This window comes from Buceros rhinoceros, unplaced genomic scaffold (assembly GCF_000710305.1).
Source record: "Buceros rhinoceros silvestris isolate BGI_N320 unplaced genomic scaffold, ASM71030v1 scaffold28970, whole genome shotgun sequence".
NCBI lineage: Eukaryota > Metazoa > Chordata > Aves > Bucerotiformes > Bucerotidae > Buceros > Buceros rhinoceros.
In genome coordinates this window covers 16618-39429 of record NW_010389634.1, presented here as the reverse complement: position 1 = coordinate 39429, position 22812 = coordinate 16618, and the positions used below count along the sequence as shown (strand labels likewise).

Here is a 22812-nt window from a genome sequence, read left to right as displayed (position 1 = left end):
CATCAGAAGGCTTAGCCTAATTTCTTTTGCATCCTTCTCGAAAATAGCCATAGAGCTGCAACTGTGGTGGTTTTAGCTGTAAGCAAGCAAATCCAGGCGTTGTTACAGGAGCGTTTGCCATGCTGAATTCTTACTTAAGGTCCACACGTAATTTTTTTACTCTCGCAAAAAGGATGTGTCAAAGTGACCTTCAAACTAGAGGCTTTAAAGCATGAGTTTGTCTGCCTTATCTTCTAATATCATTATAGTACCACAAGCAAGTCCTGCATGTGTGTAAAACCTAAACAAGAAAACACACTATTTTGATTTTGGGCTAGATTAGTAGATTACAACTAACCCAATACATTGTCATTTTTGTATTGTATTTCTTCTCCTAGGGAGCTTTTTTTTGCTCATTCCTCATGAGTTAACATTGTCTTTTGGTGAGATACTTATATCTTCATGATTTGCCTGGGGACTTTTTAGCTAAAAAATTGTATTGATTCTTGTTAGGCAGAATACGTCATGAAAAAACCCATCTAAGAATCCTCATATATCTTTATAATTAATAAGGACAGTTATTACTCTGTCCCAGTTTTATAGCTCTCGTCCCCAGGTAATTAAAATCTTTGAGAGCAAGTTATTCTCAAATGACTTTATGCAAAGTTCTCTTCCCCTTTCTATCAATATACAGTTGCCAAGTGTCACAAGGGGACAACTGTTGTTTTTGAAAAACATGTGAAAGCAGGAACAAGTTCTTTAACTTTGAAAATTGCAATGTTATATTTGACCAAGTATTCCACAGAAGAGTCAGTTGTATGTAATAATATGACAAATTTTGCATATTTATTTTTGTAATACTGTATTTATCAGGACTTTAATTTTCAAAATACCAGAACTATAAATACTGTGTGTGTATCTAAATTATTTACAGTAACAGAAGTATGAAAACTGGACGAGATAGTGAAGATTAAAAATATTTTCCAGTTCTACAGTGTCAGAATGCAAACTCCACCTTTACAATAAATGAACATGTGGAATTGGATCACATAGAATCAAATTTTCAGCTTGAATATTCCTTTAATATATGCTGTATTTCCCAGAAAACAATGTTTTGGTAGGACCAATCCTCCACTGTGATTAAAATGTGAGACTTCCAGCTGAACCCTAACATTTCCATTGTGTGATTTTAAAGCCATTATATTTTATAAAAGTTCTTTCCTTAGGCTCAAACAAATTACGGTCATTCAATTTTTCCATTTCTCCTCAATAGGTGTCAATTTTTATTTGCTCTGCTTCAGCAGCATGTTTTGCTGCTTAAGCAAAAGCCTGAGATGATCACATAACTGTAATCAATTCACTTTAATGCAAAACACTGACACCCTCAAAGGTGCTTCTTGAAGAAGAACTTCTTTTACAGAAGTAACCAATAAATCACCCAATGATTATCAGGTACGTTAACCATGTGGGAGTGGAAACAGTATTGTGCTGTGGAATTATTTCAGCTTGCCTTGACCTAATTTTATAGCCACGTTGGGCAAATTGCTGATGTAAAGTAATCTTTAGAAGACAAGGTCTGAAAATTAATTCTAATTGTGAGATGGAATGAAAAGACTGATCCTTGAAAGTAGAAGAAAAACACTCTGGTAGTAGCTCTGCTCCTCAAAAGCCAACTTAATCTAAAATACTAGCATGAAAACACTGCTTTGCTTCGTCAGTGACATTATATGCAAATTACTTAATGAGCTAATATAAAAGTAACAGTAAGTTCAATCTTATGGCCAGTACATGACTCGTCTTGGCCTATAGCGAACAGCGGTTTAGGTGTTCAAGTGAAAATTTAACACCAAGTGAAAATTTCTCCCTGAAATGCCATTAACATTAAATTGCAAATCTAAATTGCTTGCTAGTAGTCCTGCAAATGTATCAGGATAATTACTTCTGTGAAGGTCGGGTACCTAGCATATGGATCCATAACTGAGGACACAAAAATGACATTTTAAAAATTGACAGGAATACCGGCTCAAACTGTTTAAGCAGTTAACAAGTAAACAGAACTGTACTGTACTTACACATGATGTAAACTGAACAAAAGCATAAAAAGTCAAAACATCTGCATCTATAGACTGACAAACGAAGAAGTAAAATGGAGAGAAGTAATAGGTTTGTAGAACAGGGAGTTACATCAACCAAAGTCTGCAAATGTTATAATTTAATTAAGAAAATACATGAGCCAGCTGTTTTCAAATACATCAGTCAGCGAGAATAAAAAATACGCCAATCAACAAAGTAGATGAAGAGATTTTGATCAGATAAAGAAATCAATAAAAAGAACAACAATCCTCCAAAATGGACATTTCCCTGTTTGCTAGGAGGAGAAATGGTTGAAACGTGACTGATAAAAATGTCCACAGAGGGGAACAAAATTCAGGGCTACGTATAATTAACTTGAACTCCAGTAAACTACTGAAGGAACTGAGTGATTTCAAGTATAAAGCCTTCAGATTGGTCTTAAAACTGGCTTTTCATAACGTTAAAATAGTTTTGCTCTTTAACCAGCTGACCATGTGACAAATACCATTCATTACTTAGCTCTAACTGTTAGCTAAGTAATTAGCCAAACAGGGCCAGCTTTTCGGTACACTCATCTGACATGTAATAGCAATAGTGGCATTACTATTTTTCACACATTAAGATACCAAAAGCCTAAATACCTGCAATAAGCCTGTAACAATCACTGGTCACACTACCTGTCTTCTAAGTACCATAATAAGGATTATTTTCGTTGCAGCTTATTTGACTTGAAAACCACTTAATAATATGCCAAATCGTTTAGTATTTAACTGGGCGAAAAAACATGCAAGATTTCAAAAACCAGTTGCCACTGCAGAAAGTCCATGTTCTTACAAAAGTAAATCCTATCAAAGTTGTAAAGCTAAAATAATAACAATTCATATGTTATTGAATACGATACTCTAATGTATCTATATGAAGGATGTCAGTTGGGTATTTATCAGACCGGCGTTTCCCCCTAATTACTGCAGCAAACAGAAACGTCATGTCACAAAAATGCTGTTGTGGTAAAAAGAAAATAAATGGAATTTATGTATGATGCCGTGGGCTCAGTGAATCACTTACAAAACAACAGATGATGGTTGGAAGCAAATCATTCAATTGTTAAAATCTAAAGCCATCCTATACAGTATGTCACCACCAGTGACAGCTTCTACTTTTCAACTATATAAAAAAATTATTCTTTATCTAAGCTAAAATAAGAGGCACTTGCAAATCATGGAATCCAGGATAACCTTAGCTTTTTACTTTAAAATACCATGAAGTATTAATGAAGTATTAATACAATTGAACATACATTGTAATTATTTAGCAAGGTAAAGGATATGGATGTATTTTTCTCTGGATTATTTCTCACTACGCAATTCATTTATATCCTTTTGCAGTCTCTGCCTTTGAGACCTCCCAGAGTGATCCTCATGTATGAGGAAATGAAAACCTATTCACAGGTTTGGGCAGGAATACCCAAGCCTGTTAACTGGGGCACTAGATTGTTAGAGATCTTCATCTAGTTGACTTCAAACAACCATTATAATCTTTGACCATATATGGGGCAACTCAATAACTTGAAAGATAAATTAATCAGTTCAGCTTAACATGATTCTCTGAACAAGGGGTATGAGTTTAATGCTGCTTGAACCTTGTCATCCTGGAGAAGGTCAGAAACACCAATAATAATTTGACAGACTTAAAGGACTTGGCCTTTATTCTCCCATCCAGAGAAGGATCAATCACAAAGCCCATGGAAAATTACAAAGAACTGCAGTGAAATACCTAAATGCTGAAAACTTCTCCCATCCCTTGGGTAGTTCCACTGAGTTGTGGGCTCCTGCAGACACATGGACTCTGCAATCCATAGTGCCCCAATAGTTAAACTAACGGACAAGAGAAGGGGTTTTCGGTTTGAAACACTTTTCTGATTCCAGAATAGTTACCTCTGCATTGCCAAAAGCCTCCTTTTTGTAGACTCTTAACCTGGAAGTCCTTCTTTTAAAATTATTAAAACTCCTTCCCCAACACCAGCATCCAAGGGAAGTGAAACAAAGATGTTGATTTATTTCCTGTATCTGTTCCCACTCTAAGTTCTCTGTGGATATGACGGCAGATCACAAAATTAGTAATGAGATCCTAGAGACGGGTATTTTCATTAAGAGCACAGTATAAGACAAAAGAAGGTGCTGGGTGGGGGTGAATAAAACCCTCATGGAAAAAGGCTACAAAATGGACAAAGAAAGGATCAGTATTCAGAAGTGGCATATATAGGGTCTGAAAACCATTTGAGACAGTTAAGTAGAAAGATCAAAGTTATCAGTCTGGGAAGAAAAACAACAAACAAAATAGATGAGAAGAAAATGTGGTGTTTTGTTGTTTTTTTTTTCCCCTGAAACTGCATTCAGTTCAATATACTTCCCGCTGAACAGATACAAACTGGCTTGTCTATTGGGAAATTTTTTTTATAAATCTACCTTTTGCAGATACCAGCTGACCTTTCCTCAGCTGCCAAGCTTTAGCAAGTAACACATAGCATATAACTCCGAGGGACATCCACACTTTAGCACCACAGACATTTTCAAACATCACTGAGTGTCTCAGACTCTTTGTGAAACAGCTCAGTAATGTTCTTATTTTATTGGTGAGAAAAGTGAAGCGACAGGGAAGAAAACAACTAAACCTGAGGCAAAGACATGGCCAGAAGCTTTAATCTCAACTCCCTGCTACTAGAGCACCGGAATATGCTTTTTCCCTTTCCGTTGTGCAATCAACTCCAAATCCTCAAATTTGCCCTTTAACTCGATAATTGTTCTTGTGCTATATGCCTTTTGAACCACAAGGTCAAAAAGGGCACACGTTTTTAAAGCATTATCGCTTAAATGTCTTCAAAAAGCACACACGGCTAATGTGATTAATTCTGAAGACTACAGCACTGCAAGAGAAAATCTCTGATTTCACAGGCAATGTATAAATCGATGAACGTTTCAAATTCTCCTCTGTATATCCATCTATCACTCTCCATATATCTCAATATATATCTCTGTCTCCTGAGAGGTAGGAAGGATATAAATCCTAAATCCAATGTCAATCATTCTTTTGGCAAGCATAGGAGGTTATTTAAATGCAAATAAAACCTTTCAATTGATTCTGCTTATTTTATGAAAGGAAACCCAAAGCATCCCCTTCATTGCACCATCTTAGAATTCACATTATGTGTAATGCTGACAAAAAACTAGAAGGTATCAAAACCAGCAGCATAAGAGGAAACACTATAAAGAATTAAAGAGTAAGAACTTGGGGAATTAATTTATCTTGGCCAGAAATTGTTTATTACTGTTTCTGACAGTCAACAACTTTCTGTATCTGATGAAGTATGAAGATACATATGTGTGTATATATATATATTTATTAAAAAATTATGTTTACATATAGTTATGTGTTCAGTTGTTTTTATGACATGATCAAGAAAGCAAGTTTCTGTCAGCACTTATCAGATGCTATCTGAACAAAGCACTAATCCACTGAGGAAGGCCACAATTCTCAAAAAGGGTAGCAGTAAGTTCACGTAAATCATCCGGAAAATAAATCACGGAAAACAACTGCAGCGCTAGCACTGCAATTCAATCTGAAAAGCATAAAATCTTTTGTAAATCATCTCATTACTACAAAAGGCACCCGCATAAACAAATCAAAACAAACAAAGTAAACTTTTTAAAACTTTTTAAGTTTTAGTCACTAGGTGGCACTAAAACAAAAAAAGTTGACTTGGTCTCATAAATGTTATATTGAAACGGGAAATTTTACACTTCTGGAGAGGCAGTTGGTGCTTTCTGTGACTGGCAAAACTATCTCTTTTCAAGTAAAACATAAAATATTCTTGTGTGCCAAAAGAGTGTCGAAGCAGGAATATTAACATCCAAACTTCCCCTTTAAAGAAAAACTTTCCACATGGTGAACATGAGAGGTCCCAGGTCCAGGAGGACGAAAATCCTTTTTTTTCATACCAAGGATCTGTATTACCAAGCATCTCAATTTCCAACAGCTTTACGATCTGTGTTTACAATACTCATAATGGAAAAGCTGTACAGCACCCTTCTATCTCCATGTCCTTCTGCATCTCTAAAGCTGCGATTTGGAGACAACATTTTTCTTGAATGTTGTTTAATACCGAATCTATGTAGAAAATCAGATTTTTCACAACCATCCTTACCTGCTGCCTCTCTATTTTTCACTCATCCCAGTTAGTTTACTAACATCTACCCATTCAACAAAGCGTGTTTAATGGATCTCTCACATTAAACTTCTGAGCTAAAAAAGCCACAAACAAAAAACTAAAAAATATCCCCTCAGAAAGTACCTTTCCAAAACTTCTGACATTAAATGAGATCTTGCCTTAAACTTACGTAAATTGTGTATTTTTAAACATTCAGAAATATTTATCTTTTATAGAAAATCATATAAATTTGAACAAAGCAGTAATTCCTACACTTAAACTTGCTACAGAGATAAAAACATATACATTTATAATAGAAGACCATGATAGCAGAATAAATCAGAAATATCACTCTGGGAATACTGAAAATTGAGAAAAATATAGTTAGCTTGCTGAAGACCCGATCAGATACTACTGCTGCTGACTTTCAATCTGCTGAGGTTTGTTGCTATGCTGCTTCTACCTCATGGCTAAATCAGTCTGGTGACCCAGTTGTATCTATATGTATTAAATGAGCAATAGTGAAATAGATCTGATTTCATCAGGCTTTCGTCTTGCAGCTAAATCCATCTTTGCTCTTTTCCTTTTTTTTTTTCTTGCTGCTTTAGGCTGGGTAATAGGATTTTAGGGTTAATCCCAAGAATAACTGAATCTTGAATCAGGCCAGTTAGAATCTGTATTTCAGCAGTGAGAAGATATTATAAATATTTATCGGAACTCATTTACAGAAAAGTAAGAAAGCCATTTTCCAAGTTTATTCCCATGTAGATCTTGGTACACAGAAACTTTGAGGCAGTTCAAGCAATAAAGGTTTGTAATTTGACAGGCCAAAAAATAAAATGTGGTGTTAGAGTTCAGCATTCATATCTTGCTATAGAATAACTGTTTCCTCCTATCCTATTAGCTGCATACAGATAGTCTTCAGGTATACATTACATCCCTACGTATGCATAGAGAAAACGAAAACCTTATTCTAGAACTCATGAAGAGCACACCTGCATTTCTTAAATTGTATTGCAAGTAGAGAATGAACTACAATGAAGCTTCTATGCCAATTTACACTATTGGCATTTCTGGAAAATTAAAGTGTATCACTTTTCACTGTGAAGTGTATATGTGTGTATTAGAGACCAGAGGTAGCGGCATTCAGCAACAATAAAACTATTAGATTACAAATCATCTCGTGAAAATAATATCGTAGCATAATATGACATCAGTGTTTGGAAGAGACCAAACACTGGGCCAAAATCTGCCCTCGGTTAACCTTTCCAACCAAAATGGTTATCTGTACATAAATCAATGCAAAGCTCCCACTGAGTACAAGAGGATTGATGTTACATTGCTGTACTGCACGTTTCAGAGCTACAACAAAGAGCATCAGCATAAGCTGGAAAATGAATTAGCTTAGCAAGATGAACATATTTGTGGTCACTTCAAGATGCCGTGGCTAGGTTAGCATGTATTATTTACTTAAAAAACTGTTTCTGACTTCTACTGAAAATTGCAGTACTGTAAGCTTTAGCATCTTGCAGAGAAAGTGGGCTGATTCAAAATATTGCACTACTGCAGTGCTGCAGTCCTGTAGTCTGCACCGTATGGCACTGCTACACTGTATAGCACTGCTACCCAGACACACTCTAGGAAAGAAGAGAACTTCTGTTACAAGAAGAGACTTTCTAGAAAATTCTTTTGTAGACTTTTTTTATTATCACTTGACTGGGAAAATCTTCATTCAGTCAAATTCAAGTTGTTTAGAACATGAAACACCTTTAGCCAAAAAGATGAATTATAGAGTAATACAGTATCTCAAGCTCAAGCTGGAAGGGACCCGTAAGAATCATCAAGTCCAACTCCCTGCTCCTTGCAGAACTACCTAAAACTGAACCATGTGACTAAGACTGTTGGCCAGGGGCACCCTGAACTCAGTCAGACAGACTTGGTGCCATGACCACTTCCCTGGGGGGCCTGCTCCAGTAACTGACCACCTTCTTGGTGAAAAACCTGTACCTAATGCCCAGTCTGAACTTCCATTTATTTGTGTCCTACTGCTGGTCACCAGAGATAAATGATTTTTCTATAAATTCACTGGATACGTGAGGTTGCTACTCAGGGCATCAAAAGCAGGATAAATGTTTAGCCAAAGCACCAAAATACAAGACAGAACATATATTTCAGCATCAGGCCATACAACTGGGGGACAGGAGGGGGCTACAATGGCACCTCCATATTCCCATGGCTTGGCTTAAATGTGCCTGTCACCCTCACAGGGCACAGCAATGTGCCTGGCCGCACACAGTGCCTGGGCTTCGTGAGGCGTAAGGAGGCTGTGGCAGCGTGCCACTGATGTGTGAGTTGCTGCCACTAAGGCAGGAAAGCGTGAGGCTGGAGGGAAAAGAGTGAGACTTGAAAGCTTGAGACTGGAGAAGTCAATGAGTATTTCATACAGGTTTTGCTAAGAGACCCAAACTCACATCTTGCCACATGTATCTTAAAATCTATCACCTATCAAACAGATCACTTTTACAGAAAATGTTTTAAAAGAGCGGGGAACATAAAAGAAATGGGCCCCACCCTGTCCCAAACGTTAGGGACAACCTGCATTTTCTTCTCTTTTCATTAACATGATGAGCCATCTTTCCCCATAAGAAAAGTTAAAGCCAGCCCAGCCTCTTCAGAACTGGTAAAAATTTTTTAATTAGACTGTCACAATGCCCCCTAATAATTGTCTCCTAGTTGGAAAGATGAATCAGAAATGTACTTTTGGTCCAGTATCTGATGTGCCATAAAAACTCAAAGAACCGATGGTGTGTCTGACAAAGCAGGGGTCACTTTAGTAGGACCTCTGCTTTACTAAAAAATAAGGAACTGGAAATAGCCAACAGATTTATTAACCAGGGAAAATAAGAGATAGAGCTATCACCTCATTTTATATACTACTGAAGTATTTTAAATACTACCAATATACTAGAGAGCTAGGCTTTATTCTGGAAATAAAGAAGCCTGTGTCATGTGCTGTTAGAAGTCTGACTTCCTGACATTTGACAACTATAAGAGGAGACAATAAAAATCTGTATTGATGCCCAAAGCAATCCCTCAAAGTTAGAATGGAGGTGACTTTTCTAGTCATCTGAAATTGTCAGCTGTACTGTACAGAATAAATGTACAGTTCCCAGTAACATCCCTGCTCCTGACATACTAATGTAGAATTTCAGCTTCTAATTTTCATTCCCTTTGGCTCTTCATGCACTAGGGTAGTCTGTTCTCTAGAATTAACACTTTGTGACAGATCTAAAAGGAAACAGGTATTGTTTTATAATTTGCCCTATTCCCTTTCCAACATTTTCTATTTCTTTTTTCTCTCTTACATATCTTTTGAATATTTTCCTTCCACAGCAAATGGAAGTTTCAGTTAGCAACACATTTAAAACACATTAGCTGACATGGTAAAGGAAAAAATAATGCACAAGAAAGAAAAAAAAAAAGGTGTAACCCCCCAAAGTGCCTGTTGTTTTTATTCCCACTGACTTACTTTTGCCTTCGCAGCTGAGCGGAGGTAATGTGATGCAGCTCATCTCATTTCAGCGATGTGAAATGAGCCCAGTCCAAGACAGGGAGCTGGGCTCTCTCAACAGTCACTGGAAACAGACAAGCAGCTCCTGGCTGTAATTTGTCCTCGAGATAGTCAGGATGACTTGTCTTCCGGGGCTGTTTTTCATTTACCAGAGCTAACCAGGGCCTAGGCAATTATTTGCTATACAGTAACTCCCCTTTCAGACTCAGGAAGGTTGTATTGCAGACATGATGGGATGCAGGGGAAAAGCATGTCAGGATTGCACAGGACCTGCTACTGAATATTTAATGGAAAAACCAGGGTGAGGAAAGGGATGTATATATGTGATTTGGAGATGAAAAAGTGGGGGAAAATAGAGGGGGTAAGGGGAAAAATTGTTTGTCCCATGTAAATAGTTTGCTGGTCTGTATGTTTGTCTGCCCATGTATTGCATCTCATCAGCACAGCCTGTCCTGCCTTCATATTAAACTCCATTTCTACCTCTTTTCCTGGGTGAGAGACACTATTCTGCATGTACGAATGTGCATGGTGTGTGAGTGTAGCAACCAGACCAAAGGTCACAGGGCCCATGTGCCCATGGTGCAGCAACAGGAGTGGGACTGTGGGTTACAGGGACCCACGTGTTCACGGTACCGGCACCTAGAACGAGTGCCAGGTGCTGGTCCTGGAAGTCTCTAGTCGTGAAATCCATGTGTGTGTCTGTCTGTTGTAGCTCTAAGGGTGAGATCACAGTGAGGGGTTGGCTACTGAGACCAGAGATGACCCTGACAGTTCCGCATGTGTACATGAGATGATCTCTGCTAGCAAATGCAGTAGGGTTGTGGCTACCAGGACTTGTATGTCTAGGTAGCAGCAACAGGGCAGACTGGGATCTAGGGGCAGCTGTTGGGCAAATAAAAGTGTCTGAGCCTAGCTGCTGGAGGGATTCAGGCATTACGTACATATATAAATATATTCTTACCAGCAGACTTCCATCCAGCTCAGACAGATAGGGCAGCCTGATGAGGGTGTTAGCACTGCCTGTGTTCAGGACAGCAAAGTAACACTTCATTTTCACCTCTTTACCATGGACTATTCTATATATGTCTGTTTTATATAAGTATTTGCTGATCTGTCTTTCTGCATAGGCAATATTGTGGGGCTGCTTAAACTAAAAAGAACAAGGAATTTGTAAGTACACTAGTGATAAGAGAAGTCCTAACTACTGAACACATCTGTTGCTAGATAGATATGGCCAAACTGTTAAGTATATACAGAAAATAAAAAAGTAATTGGTAAACATTTCCTATTTACAAAGATGAAGGCTGAAGTACTCAAATCACACAAGAATGATGAAGTACTTTCCACTCCATTAGTACCTAAGCTGGATGACAAACAGCTACCTGAGATAAACATATAAGTCAGCAGGACAAAACAAAAATTAAAGCAACCAGCCAAACAGCAAATCAACCAACAAAATCCTTCAGATATTCTTGCTTTAAGGCTAAAAGGGGCAATGTGATACTCTAATCTGACCTTTTGCACAGTCATTGCTCACATATCACTGGTCCTTCCTATTCCCTTGGTTACTGCTGTAATAGACCTTAACAATTCGTTTAGTGGTAGATATTTGCTTGAAATGCATCCTCCAGGAAAGCATTAAATATGGATATGAAGACAAGAAGGATCTTTCCTTGCAATTTGTTGAGGCATATAAACTATTTATGTGCCATTCAAATTTATTTGGCTTCAACTAGTCATTCTTGCAGCGCTTTTATCTGATGGTTTTGAGAGTCTATGGACACAAGAGTTTTGCCCAGCAACAGCACTTCTCAGTTGTGATCAAATCAGTTATCAGCCTATTTATTGATGAACTCCAGAACAGCCAAAAAAAAAAGGGATCAAATTCTGTGAGTTTGAGAGTACATCTGAAATCCAGCTGTTCAGATGACTCACTCCGGACTGTGAGAAGATGCTTTCAAGAATTAAGCAATCAACCATAAACCACTTTTGGTCCTCAGAGAAGACACATGAAGGTTTTTTTGTTTGTATTGTTTTGTTTTGTTTTGTTTTGTTTTGTTTTGTTTTGTTTTGTTTTGTTTTGTTTTGTTTTGTTTTGTTTTGTTTTGTTTTTTAAATCTGAGCCAATCTTTTTTTGTGTTAAATTAGTGATATGATCTACAGTTATTCAGCCAGAACAAAGGAGACATACAGCCAAAATCCTAGTTCAAATATTCAGCATTTGATTCCAGGAGAGAAGATGAACCATCAGTCCACACACTATTTAGAGGAAAAGTTATCTCTAGTCATGTCACTGAAGCTGTACATGCATTTCTGGTTCATAATGTCAAATGGAGACTACAAGAAGATTGCAAGATTGACTCCCAGTGATCCTTCACATTTTTTTTTCCTTATATAAATTTGTTTTCTTGAGGATCAGGGTCCCACTGAATTAAATTAACCTAATTTTAAAAAAGCCAACAAATGTAACATCCTCCCCACCCTAATCTTCCTCTCATCTTCAGCCCCACCTGAAATACTTTAACACAGCATCACTGAGTCCTTTCTCAACTTTCTCTTTAGAGGCGAAGTAAAATGAAACTAATTCAGGCAGACAGACATTTCCTGATGTTAACATTACTGTATCTACTGCTTCCATTCCTACCCTAATTAATCCATTAAAAAAGAAAATTCTTTCTAACTCTTTAACAGTTGCTGAGCTTCCATAGTTCTCAAATTTCCTCCATTGCTATTTGCAGAATACTCATCTTCAGTACATTTGCTAGACAGGTCCTCCAGCTATGTTTCCCATACACCTATTTCCATAGATACATAGTCTAGCTCTACCTGCAATTATTAGCAATGTGGAAATTGAAGATTAATTTTGATCACAACTTCTTTGAGCTTTGTTTAACCCAGCACCTACAGTGCCTACTAAAAATACTTTTATGAAAATACACGCAACAATTCACTTGGTCCCTTAATAGGGAAAGGGCAAGGTTACCTTCCATTAAGGAACACTTACAAAGAAATGTTTCTCTGTAGCTAACGCTGTTCCCCCCTTTTCTTGAAAATCAGCCATTCAGTTTAAGAAAAATTGCAAGGTCATAATACAATGAAATGTATTGTTAAGAGAATCACAGAGCTCAACACAGCTCTAAACCTGCCTTCCTATTGCTTTGCATTTACTATGAAAAAATAACCCAAACCAAACCAACCCCTCCAAAAAAGGAATAATATATTTAATTTAAAGTTCATTAAACCCACATTAAATGGAAGTAATAAAGGAAACCAACTCTAAGTTATTTTTAAAGAAAATTCTGGAAGTTTTAGCCAATTGAATGGAACTACACTCATACAAATCTAAAACTTCTGGCAAAGAAAGCATAAGTCTGACAGGCTACCTGGCAGTCAAATCTAGCATCCTCCTCCCTTCAACAGGTCTTCACGCTAAAGTTTCCACCCATGGCATGATTTTAAGTTTTTAAACAAGGTTAAGAAAGTATTTCCCGGAAGGAATGAATGTTTCCCTCTACCTAAGAGAATAGAGGTGCAATCTAAACTGTGGAATAAAGAAAGTAACATGCAGCAAAAAGACAAAAGAGCACTTTGAAAAATTGAAAAGCTCTTTACAACTTTTTTTCTTTATTGTCATATTTAAATATTTTAATTAGGAAGGCATAAAGATTGTATCAGCTTGCGAGTAACGGGGCAAAGTAAACAGGCTTGCAGCCCCTCAGCTGTGGGAATTGCATGATAAACTGCTATTAAAAATGGTGGGAAAACATTGCTTTTATCCCCAACAATAATTTCGTAGGCTGGGTGCATAGGTTTTTCTTTGAACTCAATTCATCCAGAAATCTCCTTTCCTCTGATTTTAGTCGATGTGCAGAACTGCACAAAAGCGAGAGATGAGCTTTCAATTTTCCCAGAGCATGATTCTATTATCCCTAGTATGCTCATAATACTAAATTTCCAGTTCCTAAACATTAAATATCAGTTCGGTTTTATACAAAAGCTAAGTGATTTTAAACAGTTCCACAGCTCCTGACCTTTAACATGTCTGTTGCTGTAAGGTAGGTGTTTCCTTTGTGCAACCACCTCTACAGCTGAAATACATTTCTCCTGCAAACTGCAGCCTACCCACAATCATAAACAAATTACACTTTCTGTGTCAACATTTGAAACCAAGTCACTAAATCATAACCCGCTGGGATGGAATTGCTGCCCCTATCATCTACCACTTACTGCTATCAAAGCACATAACAGGATTAGTGGGAAAACAGCTGTATTATTCATACATTTAAGCTCTGTCAAACAGCAGGTTTTCTTTCAACAACAAAGCACAGCACTTCAGATAAGAAAAATGCAAATCCCAGAGGAAATCATGACATATTAACCCCTGGCAATCTTTACGTGACTTAATAGTACATTCAACCTTTTTTTTTCACTGGAAATAAATGCAAGAACCATATTAAATCAGTAGAACTAATGTATTTTAATACACCTACTTTTAAGCTTTTTTTTTCTTCCCCTAGGATTTCTCCATCTACCAGGCACAGTTTATTAAATCATCCTGTCACTTCATAAAAGTGATTGACATGAGTTTAAATCCGTGTCTTTCAGTTGTGGGGATGAATCATCATACATATGGGTTTTGTGGGACAACATCTTGGCAGAGGTTAGCAGTAGAACAGCTCTCTAGTTAACTCAAAACCTCGTTGCTAAACACTCTATGGTTATTAAAGCTAACAAGCCATAAAACAACGGTTGCTTTCTTGGCCAAAACATCCAGGAGGGGATGAAAAATTGTGGATAACTTCCAGTTATTACTGGTGTTCATATATCCATCTGCTAATATTATATTAAGTGAAAATTGTCACCTAGGTCTTTGGATTTTTTAATTATCCTATGATATCTAATACCAGGATGCTTCCAGAGAAAATGTCCTTAAACAATAACATGAAATGTATTGAATAAATCTGCATTTCGTTCACCTAGAATGATACGTTTGATATTTTGAGGTTTGAGAAAGCACTGGAGTTGGACTTGGTTTAGCCCTCTTTGTTATGGAGTATTCTGAGAAGAATAATGATCACACAACTGTTTAGGTTGGAAAAGACCTTTAAGATTGACTCCAAACATTAATCCTGTACTCCCAAATCCTCCACTAAACCATGTCCCTAAGCACTACACCTACTCCTCTTTTAAATACTTCCAGGGATGGGGACTTCTCCACTTCCCTGAACCGCCTATTCCAAAGATGCTGACAAGACTTTTAGTAAACAATTTTTCCTAATATCCAACCTAAACCTCACGTGGTGCAACTTGAGGCCATTTCCTCTCATCCTATCACTTGTTACTTGGGAAAAGAGACTGACACTCACCTCACTACAACCTCCTTTCAGGTAGTTGTAGAGAGCGATAAGGTCTCCCCTGAGCCTCCTTTTCTCCAAGCTAGACAACCCAAGTTCCCACAGCTGCTCCTCATAAGGCTTGTGCTCTAGACCCTTCACCAGCTTCATTGCTCTTCTCTGAACATGCTCCAGCACCTCAACATCCTTCTTGAAGTGAGGCACCCAAAACAATACTTGAGGTACAGCCTCACCAGTGCCGAGTACAGGGGGACAATCACTTCCCTACTCCTGCTGGCTACACTATTGCTGATACAAGCCAGGATGCTGTTGGCCTTCTTGGCCACCTGGACACACTGCTGGCAGGTATTCAGCCAGCTACTGACCAGCATTCTCAGGTCCATTTCTGATGGGCAGCTTTCCAGCCACTTTTCCCCAAGCTTGTAGCGTTGTAAGGGGTTGTTGTGACACAAGAGCAGGACATGCCACTTGCAATCCTAAAAATAAACCAGACTTGTTCACTTCTCTTGCTTAAAGAATGCCTTATGGTAGTATAAACATTTATTTCCTATCTACAGCATATGATTCCCTTTCTGTTAGAGAAATAAAATGTCAGAACACAATGTCTCCCACAATTCCAACACCAATACGTAAGCCATCTGAACACATGAAAACACAGGTGATACAGAAGTATTTGCATTACCGAAAGGATGTAATAGGGACTTTTAAATGATAAGTGCCCAACACCAAATAGCACTTTATAAAAGGTTTAGAGATGCCATGTTCTATAATGTATATGCCTGTAAGCGTTGCCTTCCTCTGAGAATGAATGCAGCATGACCAAAAATTCTTCTTTGGTCCTGTGGTCAAATATCTGACGTGTGCCTCCAAAGTTCAGTCTAAGAATAAAGGTCCTTATATGTTGTAAGTTACAAACCACTCAGAATATGTACCGTAGAAAACAGTCAAAGATCTCTAGTCCTTTTTCGACACAAATCTCAACTTCTAAGCCTCACTAGAATAACACTGAACCTTAGCTAATAAAATAACCTGAGCTTAAGGAAACATAGCATTAAGATACCCTCTTTCTGATCAGCTTGGAGCAAATGAAGGAAAGAGCTTGGAAAGCTGTGTAAATCAGGAGGTAGTGGGGGTCCAGATTTTCCAACAGAGAAAGCTGGCACAGCTCCACTGAACACAACAATCAATTTCCAGCAGTTTAGGATTACAATCTTCTTCCTTTAAAACCAGTGAACCTAACAATGACATTTCAGCTCTCTAATGTCATTACAGAAAAGCTTATTTCCTCTTATAATAATAATAATAAAAACATTAGTTTCTTTTTTTTCACTGCAATTTAGACTAAAGAGAAAGGTCTAATCCACTGTTAAGAACTAAGCAAGGAAATGCCATTACGAAGAAAAGCTTCTCGCTACTACTTGGAGACAGGTCTAACTAGACTGACAGCAAATAATGAAGCAATAAGAGGTGTTCAAAGAGATTTCTGATAGTGATATTTCAGGTCTTTCTCCCCGAAGGCTGGTTACAACACATCTGTAGAAGTTGAAAATTGTCTTCAAAATCATTCCAGTTATTCGCCATGCAGGCTGTCTCTTGTCATTAAGAGTAAGTCAGTGTTCTCATCTTAAATCCTTACAATCAAAGCTCTACTACTCAACAATTTAATAAAAAACAAAAAAGCCTTGCCCAAGGCTAGAGCATAACATCCAAGGTATCAGCCTGAAAACTGAAAGTTGTCCATACCATCTTCTCCCTCCCCAAATCTATTTTATTTTGCCTTCAGCTTTCTTGAAAACTAGAAATTTGCACTTTAAATTCCAGGAAAGTATTAGAAAGACTGAAACTCCATTAAAAAACCAAAACAAACCAAACTATTTTAAAGGACTATTTAAAAACTCTATTATATAGAAACAAAAGTTTTAACTCTGGTAATCAAGTTTGAAGCGTAGTAATTATAGGTAGTACTGAAATTTCAGATCATATTCTGCAAAATCTCAGCTGCTAAAAAGCCAGACCTGAAAAAGTCAGCATTACCTTCATTTGAAAATCCCTGTAATTCTACCCTCCTCCTAACAATCCTGTGTCCTGTACATCACATATGCTGTCTCTGTACACATAAATTATGTGCATTTTTAAATTTCTTCATGGATTTTCCCCTCTATTATATTACTTATTATGGGAAAAAATTGCAGCTGTAGAATTTCACAGTAACAGCTCTTCAGCAAGTTGTTGTACATCTTCTGCCATCATACATTAATTAACAATAGCAACCCAAATGTCTTCTCTGTGGAAGAAGGAAGTTGCCTCTGCCTCCTCTGTATCATATTATCTCATATCACAATATAAAACTTGGGAACTACCAAATAATTCAAAAGAATATGCATTTATCAGTCAAATAGAAGATGTCTGGTGCAAACCAGAGCAATACGTTGGAAAGGAGAATTTGACCACAGACAAGGGTATTTTAGTGACTTTTGTCCTTCTCTCAAATGAAAAGATAGCAACAAATCGAGGACTCTCATTATACTTAAAAAGAAAACAGTAAGCCGTGTGTTATATTTTGCACTTCTTAGCAGCTTAATATTTAAGCATCTCATATTTGGCATTAAAAATTGTTTGCTTATGGCTTTGTTGACAATGCAAATTTTGTGGAAAGAACAGATACTCACTGAAACTACATTCACAAAGTCATCGTCAGACAAGGTTTCTAACATCTCAATGACCGAGGTGCGGATCAGCTTCAATGTCAGTCCACTGACACTCCCGCTCCTATCAGAAATCCACAAGATAATAGAAGAATTGAATTTAACAAATTTTATTTAAAATGTACAAAGAAAATACAGAGCACCAACCAGCACTCTCACCAGATTTCACACTAGTATTGTCAATAATTCTCTGGAATTCTCCAGCACAGGATTAGTATTATTACATCGTTACAATAAAAAGTTAAGTCCAAAACTGGTATTCAAAGCCCCTGTATTGTGGCTCAGATGAATCAGAATGGTACATAATTTCTTCATTTTCATTTCAAGTAATCTGAGAGAGTTTACCACCTTCAACCAATGCATTATCTAAATGTTTTAGACTCCTGCACACAGAATTACAGCTTTAGGATTTCAGATACCCAAATGTATCTGAAAACTACGTAGCTTGTTTGATTCAAGGAAAAACCTAAGCTGAAGTGAAGAAATAGCAAAAGGTGATAAAACTCACTGCTGATAGGAAAGCACTTTGGCACCTTTAAAATCATTAAATACAAATTCTCTTACTGTGAATTTTTTCAGCATAAAGCAATCTGTTCGAAATGTCAGTTTCAATGCTTCCTTCAGTCCCTCAGCATTAGCTGAACACAGGAAGCCTTGCCAAGGCAAAGAGAGAGTTTTTATTTCTTTGCTCACTTTCTGTTAATGTTTTATAGTAATCAAACTTAGCAATTTTTAAATATGTATGGTAAAACATGCAAAGTCTGCGTACATTCTCATCTTTCAGGCTCATGAAATTATGGTTAAACCTATTGCAATGCTTCTAGTCATTTGTTTTTAGGTTTGTGTTTTACAACAAATCTTGGCACGTGCATGAGAAATCTTCAGTTGGTAACCTCAGTAATTAAGAAGATGAAGGCAGAATAATATTAAAGTGATTAAGAAATACTTCCTTGTCTCCAGTTTAAACACCTTTCACAGGTTTGGTTTGGGCTTTTTGGAACTACACTTTCCTTGTGTATTTATTTTGTTTATACCAAGACCTTTGATGCTTTGCGTATAAGGACTCCTTAATCCTCTCTCTGGTTTTCAGCATGCAGAGATTTGTTCTATATATTTAAGCACTGTCATCCCTCTAATGTCAATACCCAGACATTAACCACTTACGCATCAACTAAAATAAGCATGTCTTTGGGAGATGCAGCTCCTTGGATATACCTGAAATAAAGAAAAGGTATGAATGACACAAATTTGAAAACACGTTTGTTGCATGTGATGGAAGACACCACAAACTCAACTAAATCTAGCTGAACGAACAAAATCCACCTGTTGCAGCTAGTGGAAACACATGTGCTGTCATTTTCTCTCTTGCTGTGTCTTCTAAGCAAACCCAAGTCTAAACCATATTAGGAAAGCCTGGAAGTAGGATATGCCGATCAAAATTCACTATTTTCAGATGAAAAACATGAATCTATTTCAGATCTAAAGATCTTGATGACAGATAAATTACTACATCAGTCCAGCTTAGGGAAAAATTCTCCATCCTTTGAAAGAATATATTCAACTAGTATGTATCCAAGTATCCATATGCATTATGCCTTGAAAGTCCTACAGAAAAAAATGAGAAACCACGCCACTCTTCTCTTGTCTTTTATCAATCTAATGATTTTTTTTTTCTTTTTATACCATTGAGACATATTTGTAAACACTTGCAAAACTCTGGAAGAACAGCTCAGCCTAATAATCTGAATTACATTTGATTTTGGCACAAAATCAAAGCCTTTAATTGCCTTATACCTATTTGATAGGTATCCTCCTATGAAAAAAGTCCGTGACATGCAATGGTACGACACACTATAGCGGATATTGTATAAGAAGTAGTATGATTTGAAAAATTTTATGCAGAATAATTAAAGGATTTTTAAAAAAAAAAAATCAATACCTAAAAGTAAGGATTATTAAATACAAAGAATTAGAAAAAATTATCTTTACATTCATTCCTAGAAAGTGACATCAGCCCTTTGGTGAAAGCTTACCATGGCCTTCTGCGAACATCATACAGATCTATTTTGTTTGGAGTTCGACTTTTATCTACCCATGGGGAAGCTGAGAAGGAAAAAAAAAATGTATAGAATAAATTACATACTCTATCTTCAGTATTTTGAACAGAACAATGTAGTGAAACAATATCACAGATTTTGCACTATATAAACATTGACATGCATACCCCTATATATATAAAAGCATATAATACAATGCAATAAAACTACATATAGATAAAGACCTTAAAGGGAAAAGTTGTGTTGAAGAAAGTTCCTGGCTATAACTGACCACTGACTTCAGTGGAACCAGAATTTCAACCGAAGTACTTTAGAATATGAAATAACTTTTTTTTTTTTTTTTGGCGGGGTGGGATAAATAAGTACTTTATTTTAAAACCAGTTATAAGTCAATCTATGTTGTATACGATAATACTGTACTGATCTGAAGCTCTGTTATACATCTAAAAAATAATACAGTGACTCAAGACAGCTTTACTTAAAAATGCAAATCAGAACCATTATATGAAAGTATTGTATTTTCTGAAAATAAAATGATGGAAATATTCATGTTCTTGTAAATGATGAATAAACTTTTGCAAACATTTAATCTAAGTTCTACCATAATTATAAAGAAGAGTAGGAATCTTGTCTTTATTGAAAAACAAAATGAGCCTTTAAAAAACAATTTGACAGCTTAATGAATGCATATAAAAATGTAAAAAATTACATGAAATTAAATAATTGGGAGAGCTATTTCCTTAATCATTTTTCTGTCTAGGAAATAAAGAAAGATTCAGGCAGCTCCAGGATTCTTCCTGGGGAAAAAAACAAAACAAAACAAAACCAACATTAATCTAAAACAAGGGAAGAATTATGATATCTCTATCCCTGAATATAAAAGAAGCCACCAGCTTAGAGCAGTTGCTATTCTTGATTTCACTAAATGAACTCTAAGGGACCATAACCCGGGTTGGCACATCAGCTACTGGAAGATTTAAACCAAGCATAACCCACAGGACATTTATCAGCTGCAGAAAACACTATATATTGTTTCCTGCCAGAAAAACCTCAAACTCTATACCAGTATTGTCTACAATTTCAGACTAGACTACCTGACAGGTCCTTTGCTATCTGAAGAGATAAGGATCTTTGAAATCTCCAGAAGAGATTCTGTTCTCTGAGAGAACATAATTTTTCAGATTGGTATATGTTAAATTTGTAACTTCAGTATCACTCACAGCTAAAATTCACCAGTATTTTACGAGCTGAAAGCAATGGTTAGCGCATTTCCGATCATGGACTTTTTGTGTCTGATCAGACTAACCTATCCAGTGGAATTCCAACTGAAAAACCATCCTTAAAATACATTCCCTGAGACTCACAAAATCTGCATCCAAAATACTCATTTTAGTTTGTACTATGAGTGGTTTAGGTAAAACAGCAAATATAAATCAAGATACTGACCAACTCTGCTATAGCTTTGCCCAAACCTTCATTTTTTCCACTGAAATCCAATAAAAGCCCTATCAAATCTGTCCCTCTTAACTGACCCATATCTTGGACAGTCTTCATAATCAGAGAATTATCTGAATGTATACCTGGTTTTATTTCAAAACAACAGAAAGAAAGTAATTTACACTGCTAGTGTGACAATAACTCTTAGCAATTTCCACAAGAAGCTAATTAAAACTGCTTTTTGGTTATTTTTGTCATGTAAAAGCTAAGTCCAACTCCTCAACTGCATTTTCCATAAGCAAACAGATGATGGTTCAAAGAGAATTTGAATGCAGGAGCTGAAGAAGAGTGTTTCTAACATCATCATATTCTGCTGTAACATAGGTATTCATTTAAAATTGGATCAATTTTCTAAAGGCTCACAAAATAACAGACTAGTTCATTAGCTAACATAAATTATCTAATGAAAACCATCTCACTGATTATCTGATATCATAAGCTGCAAGAAGATGATAGTGTAACTTCACATACTATTTTAAACAATCTAACTTTCCTAAGATCTGAACTAAAAGTTACAGAAGAATGGGTTGAGATTACATTCTCTCTGTGTAACAGAAGACAGTAGGAGAAATAATTCAGCCACATTTTCAGCAAAATTTCAGAGCTACAAATGCATGTTGAGACAAGTAAGGGCATCACTTCTTTAAGGCCAACACCAGTTGCCTAGCAGAACACCCTTCAGAATCGAGCCTTTTAGACCAAGCATAGTGTTGCAAATCTTTCAGAACCATCAAGGGGCAAAATTATTATTAATTTAAACTTCTGAGGAAACACCAAATAATAAAATTTGCAATGCCTGATAATTTCCCTAATAACTCCAAAGGCACCAAAAGGCTCTATATATAAAAGTTTTTTTTTTATTAACTTGAATAGAAACCAGATCAACATTTTTTAAAATTCAATCCTTTCCCTTCCCTTCCCTTCCCTTCCCTTCAAAACATCTGGTTGAGACAGAGTAAAACAAAGAATCTGAAGACAAATCTTTCCAAATTGTTCTTCAGAGGAGGTCTTTCTGTTAAGACTCCAGCAACTAAGCCTTGCGCTCAGTTCTGCTATAGTTTTTCAGTAATTTCCTGGATTGCAACAAAGTTCAAACTGTGGCTTTCTATACATTTATATTAGTAAGAAAAAGCACAACGGAAGAGAAGATGCTCACCCGAACTAGACTAAGAAACATTAAAACGGTCCAAGAAACTGTGAATCAGCAGACTCCTTATGTGTGCACAGCCTATCTAAGCCTTGCAGAGATTATTGTGAACGGTGTTACTCACAGTTTTTCATCGTGAACTCAACAGCTAAATTCTATTTCTCTTTTCCTAGCTTGCAACTTTCACCATGCACAGACCTGGAAAGATTAGAAGCAGCTTAAGAT

At 36.7% G+C, this 22812-nt stretch overlaps 1 protein-coding gene across 1 annotated transcript in view; it reads right to left on the bottom strand.

Moving 5' to 3' along the window:
• LOC104492390 (voltage-dependent calcium channel subunit alpha-2/delta-1-like) overlaps positions 1–22812 on the bottom strand; it is a gene marked incomplete at both ends in the record, with an annotated part of 35993 nt that overhangs the window by 1820 nt on the left and 11361 nt on the right. Inside the window, 3 exons of the mRNA XM_010134951.1 lie at positions 17851–17950; positions 19051–19101; positions 19920–19989. Coding sequence (XP_010133253.1) covers positions 17851–17950; positions 19051–19101; positions 19920–19989 — 221 coding nt within the window. The remainder of the gene's footprint in view (positions 1–17850; positions 17951–19050; positions 19102–19919; positions 19990–22812) is intronic.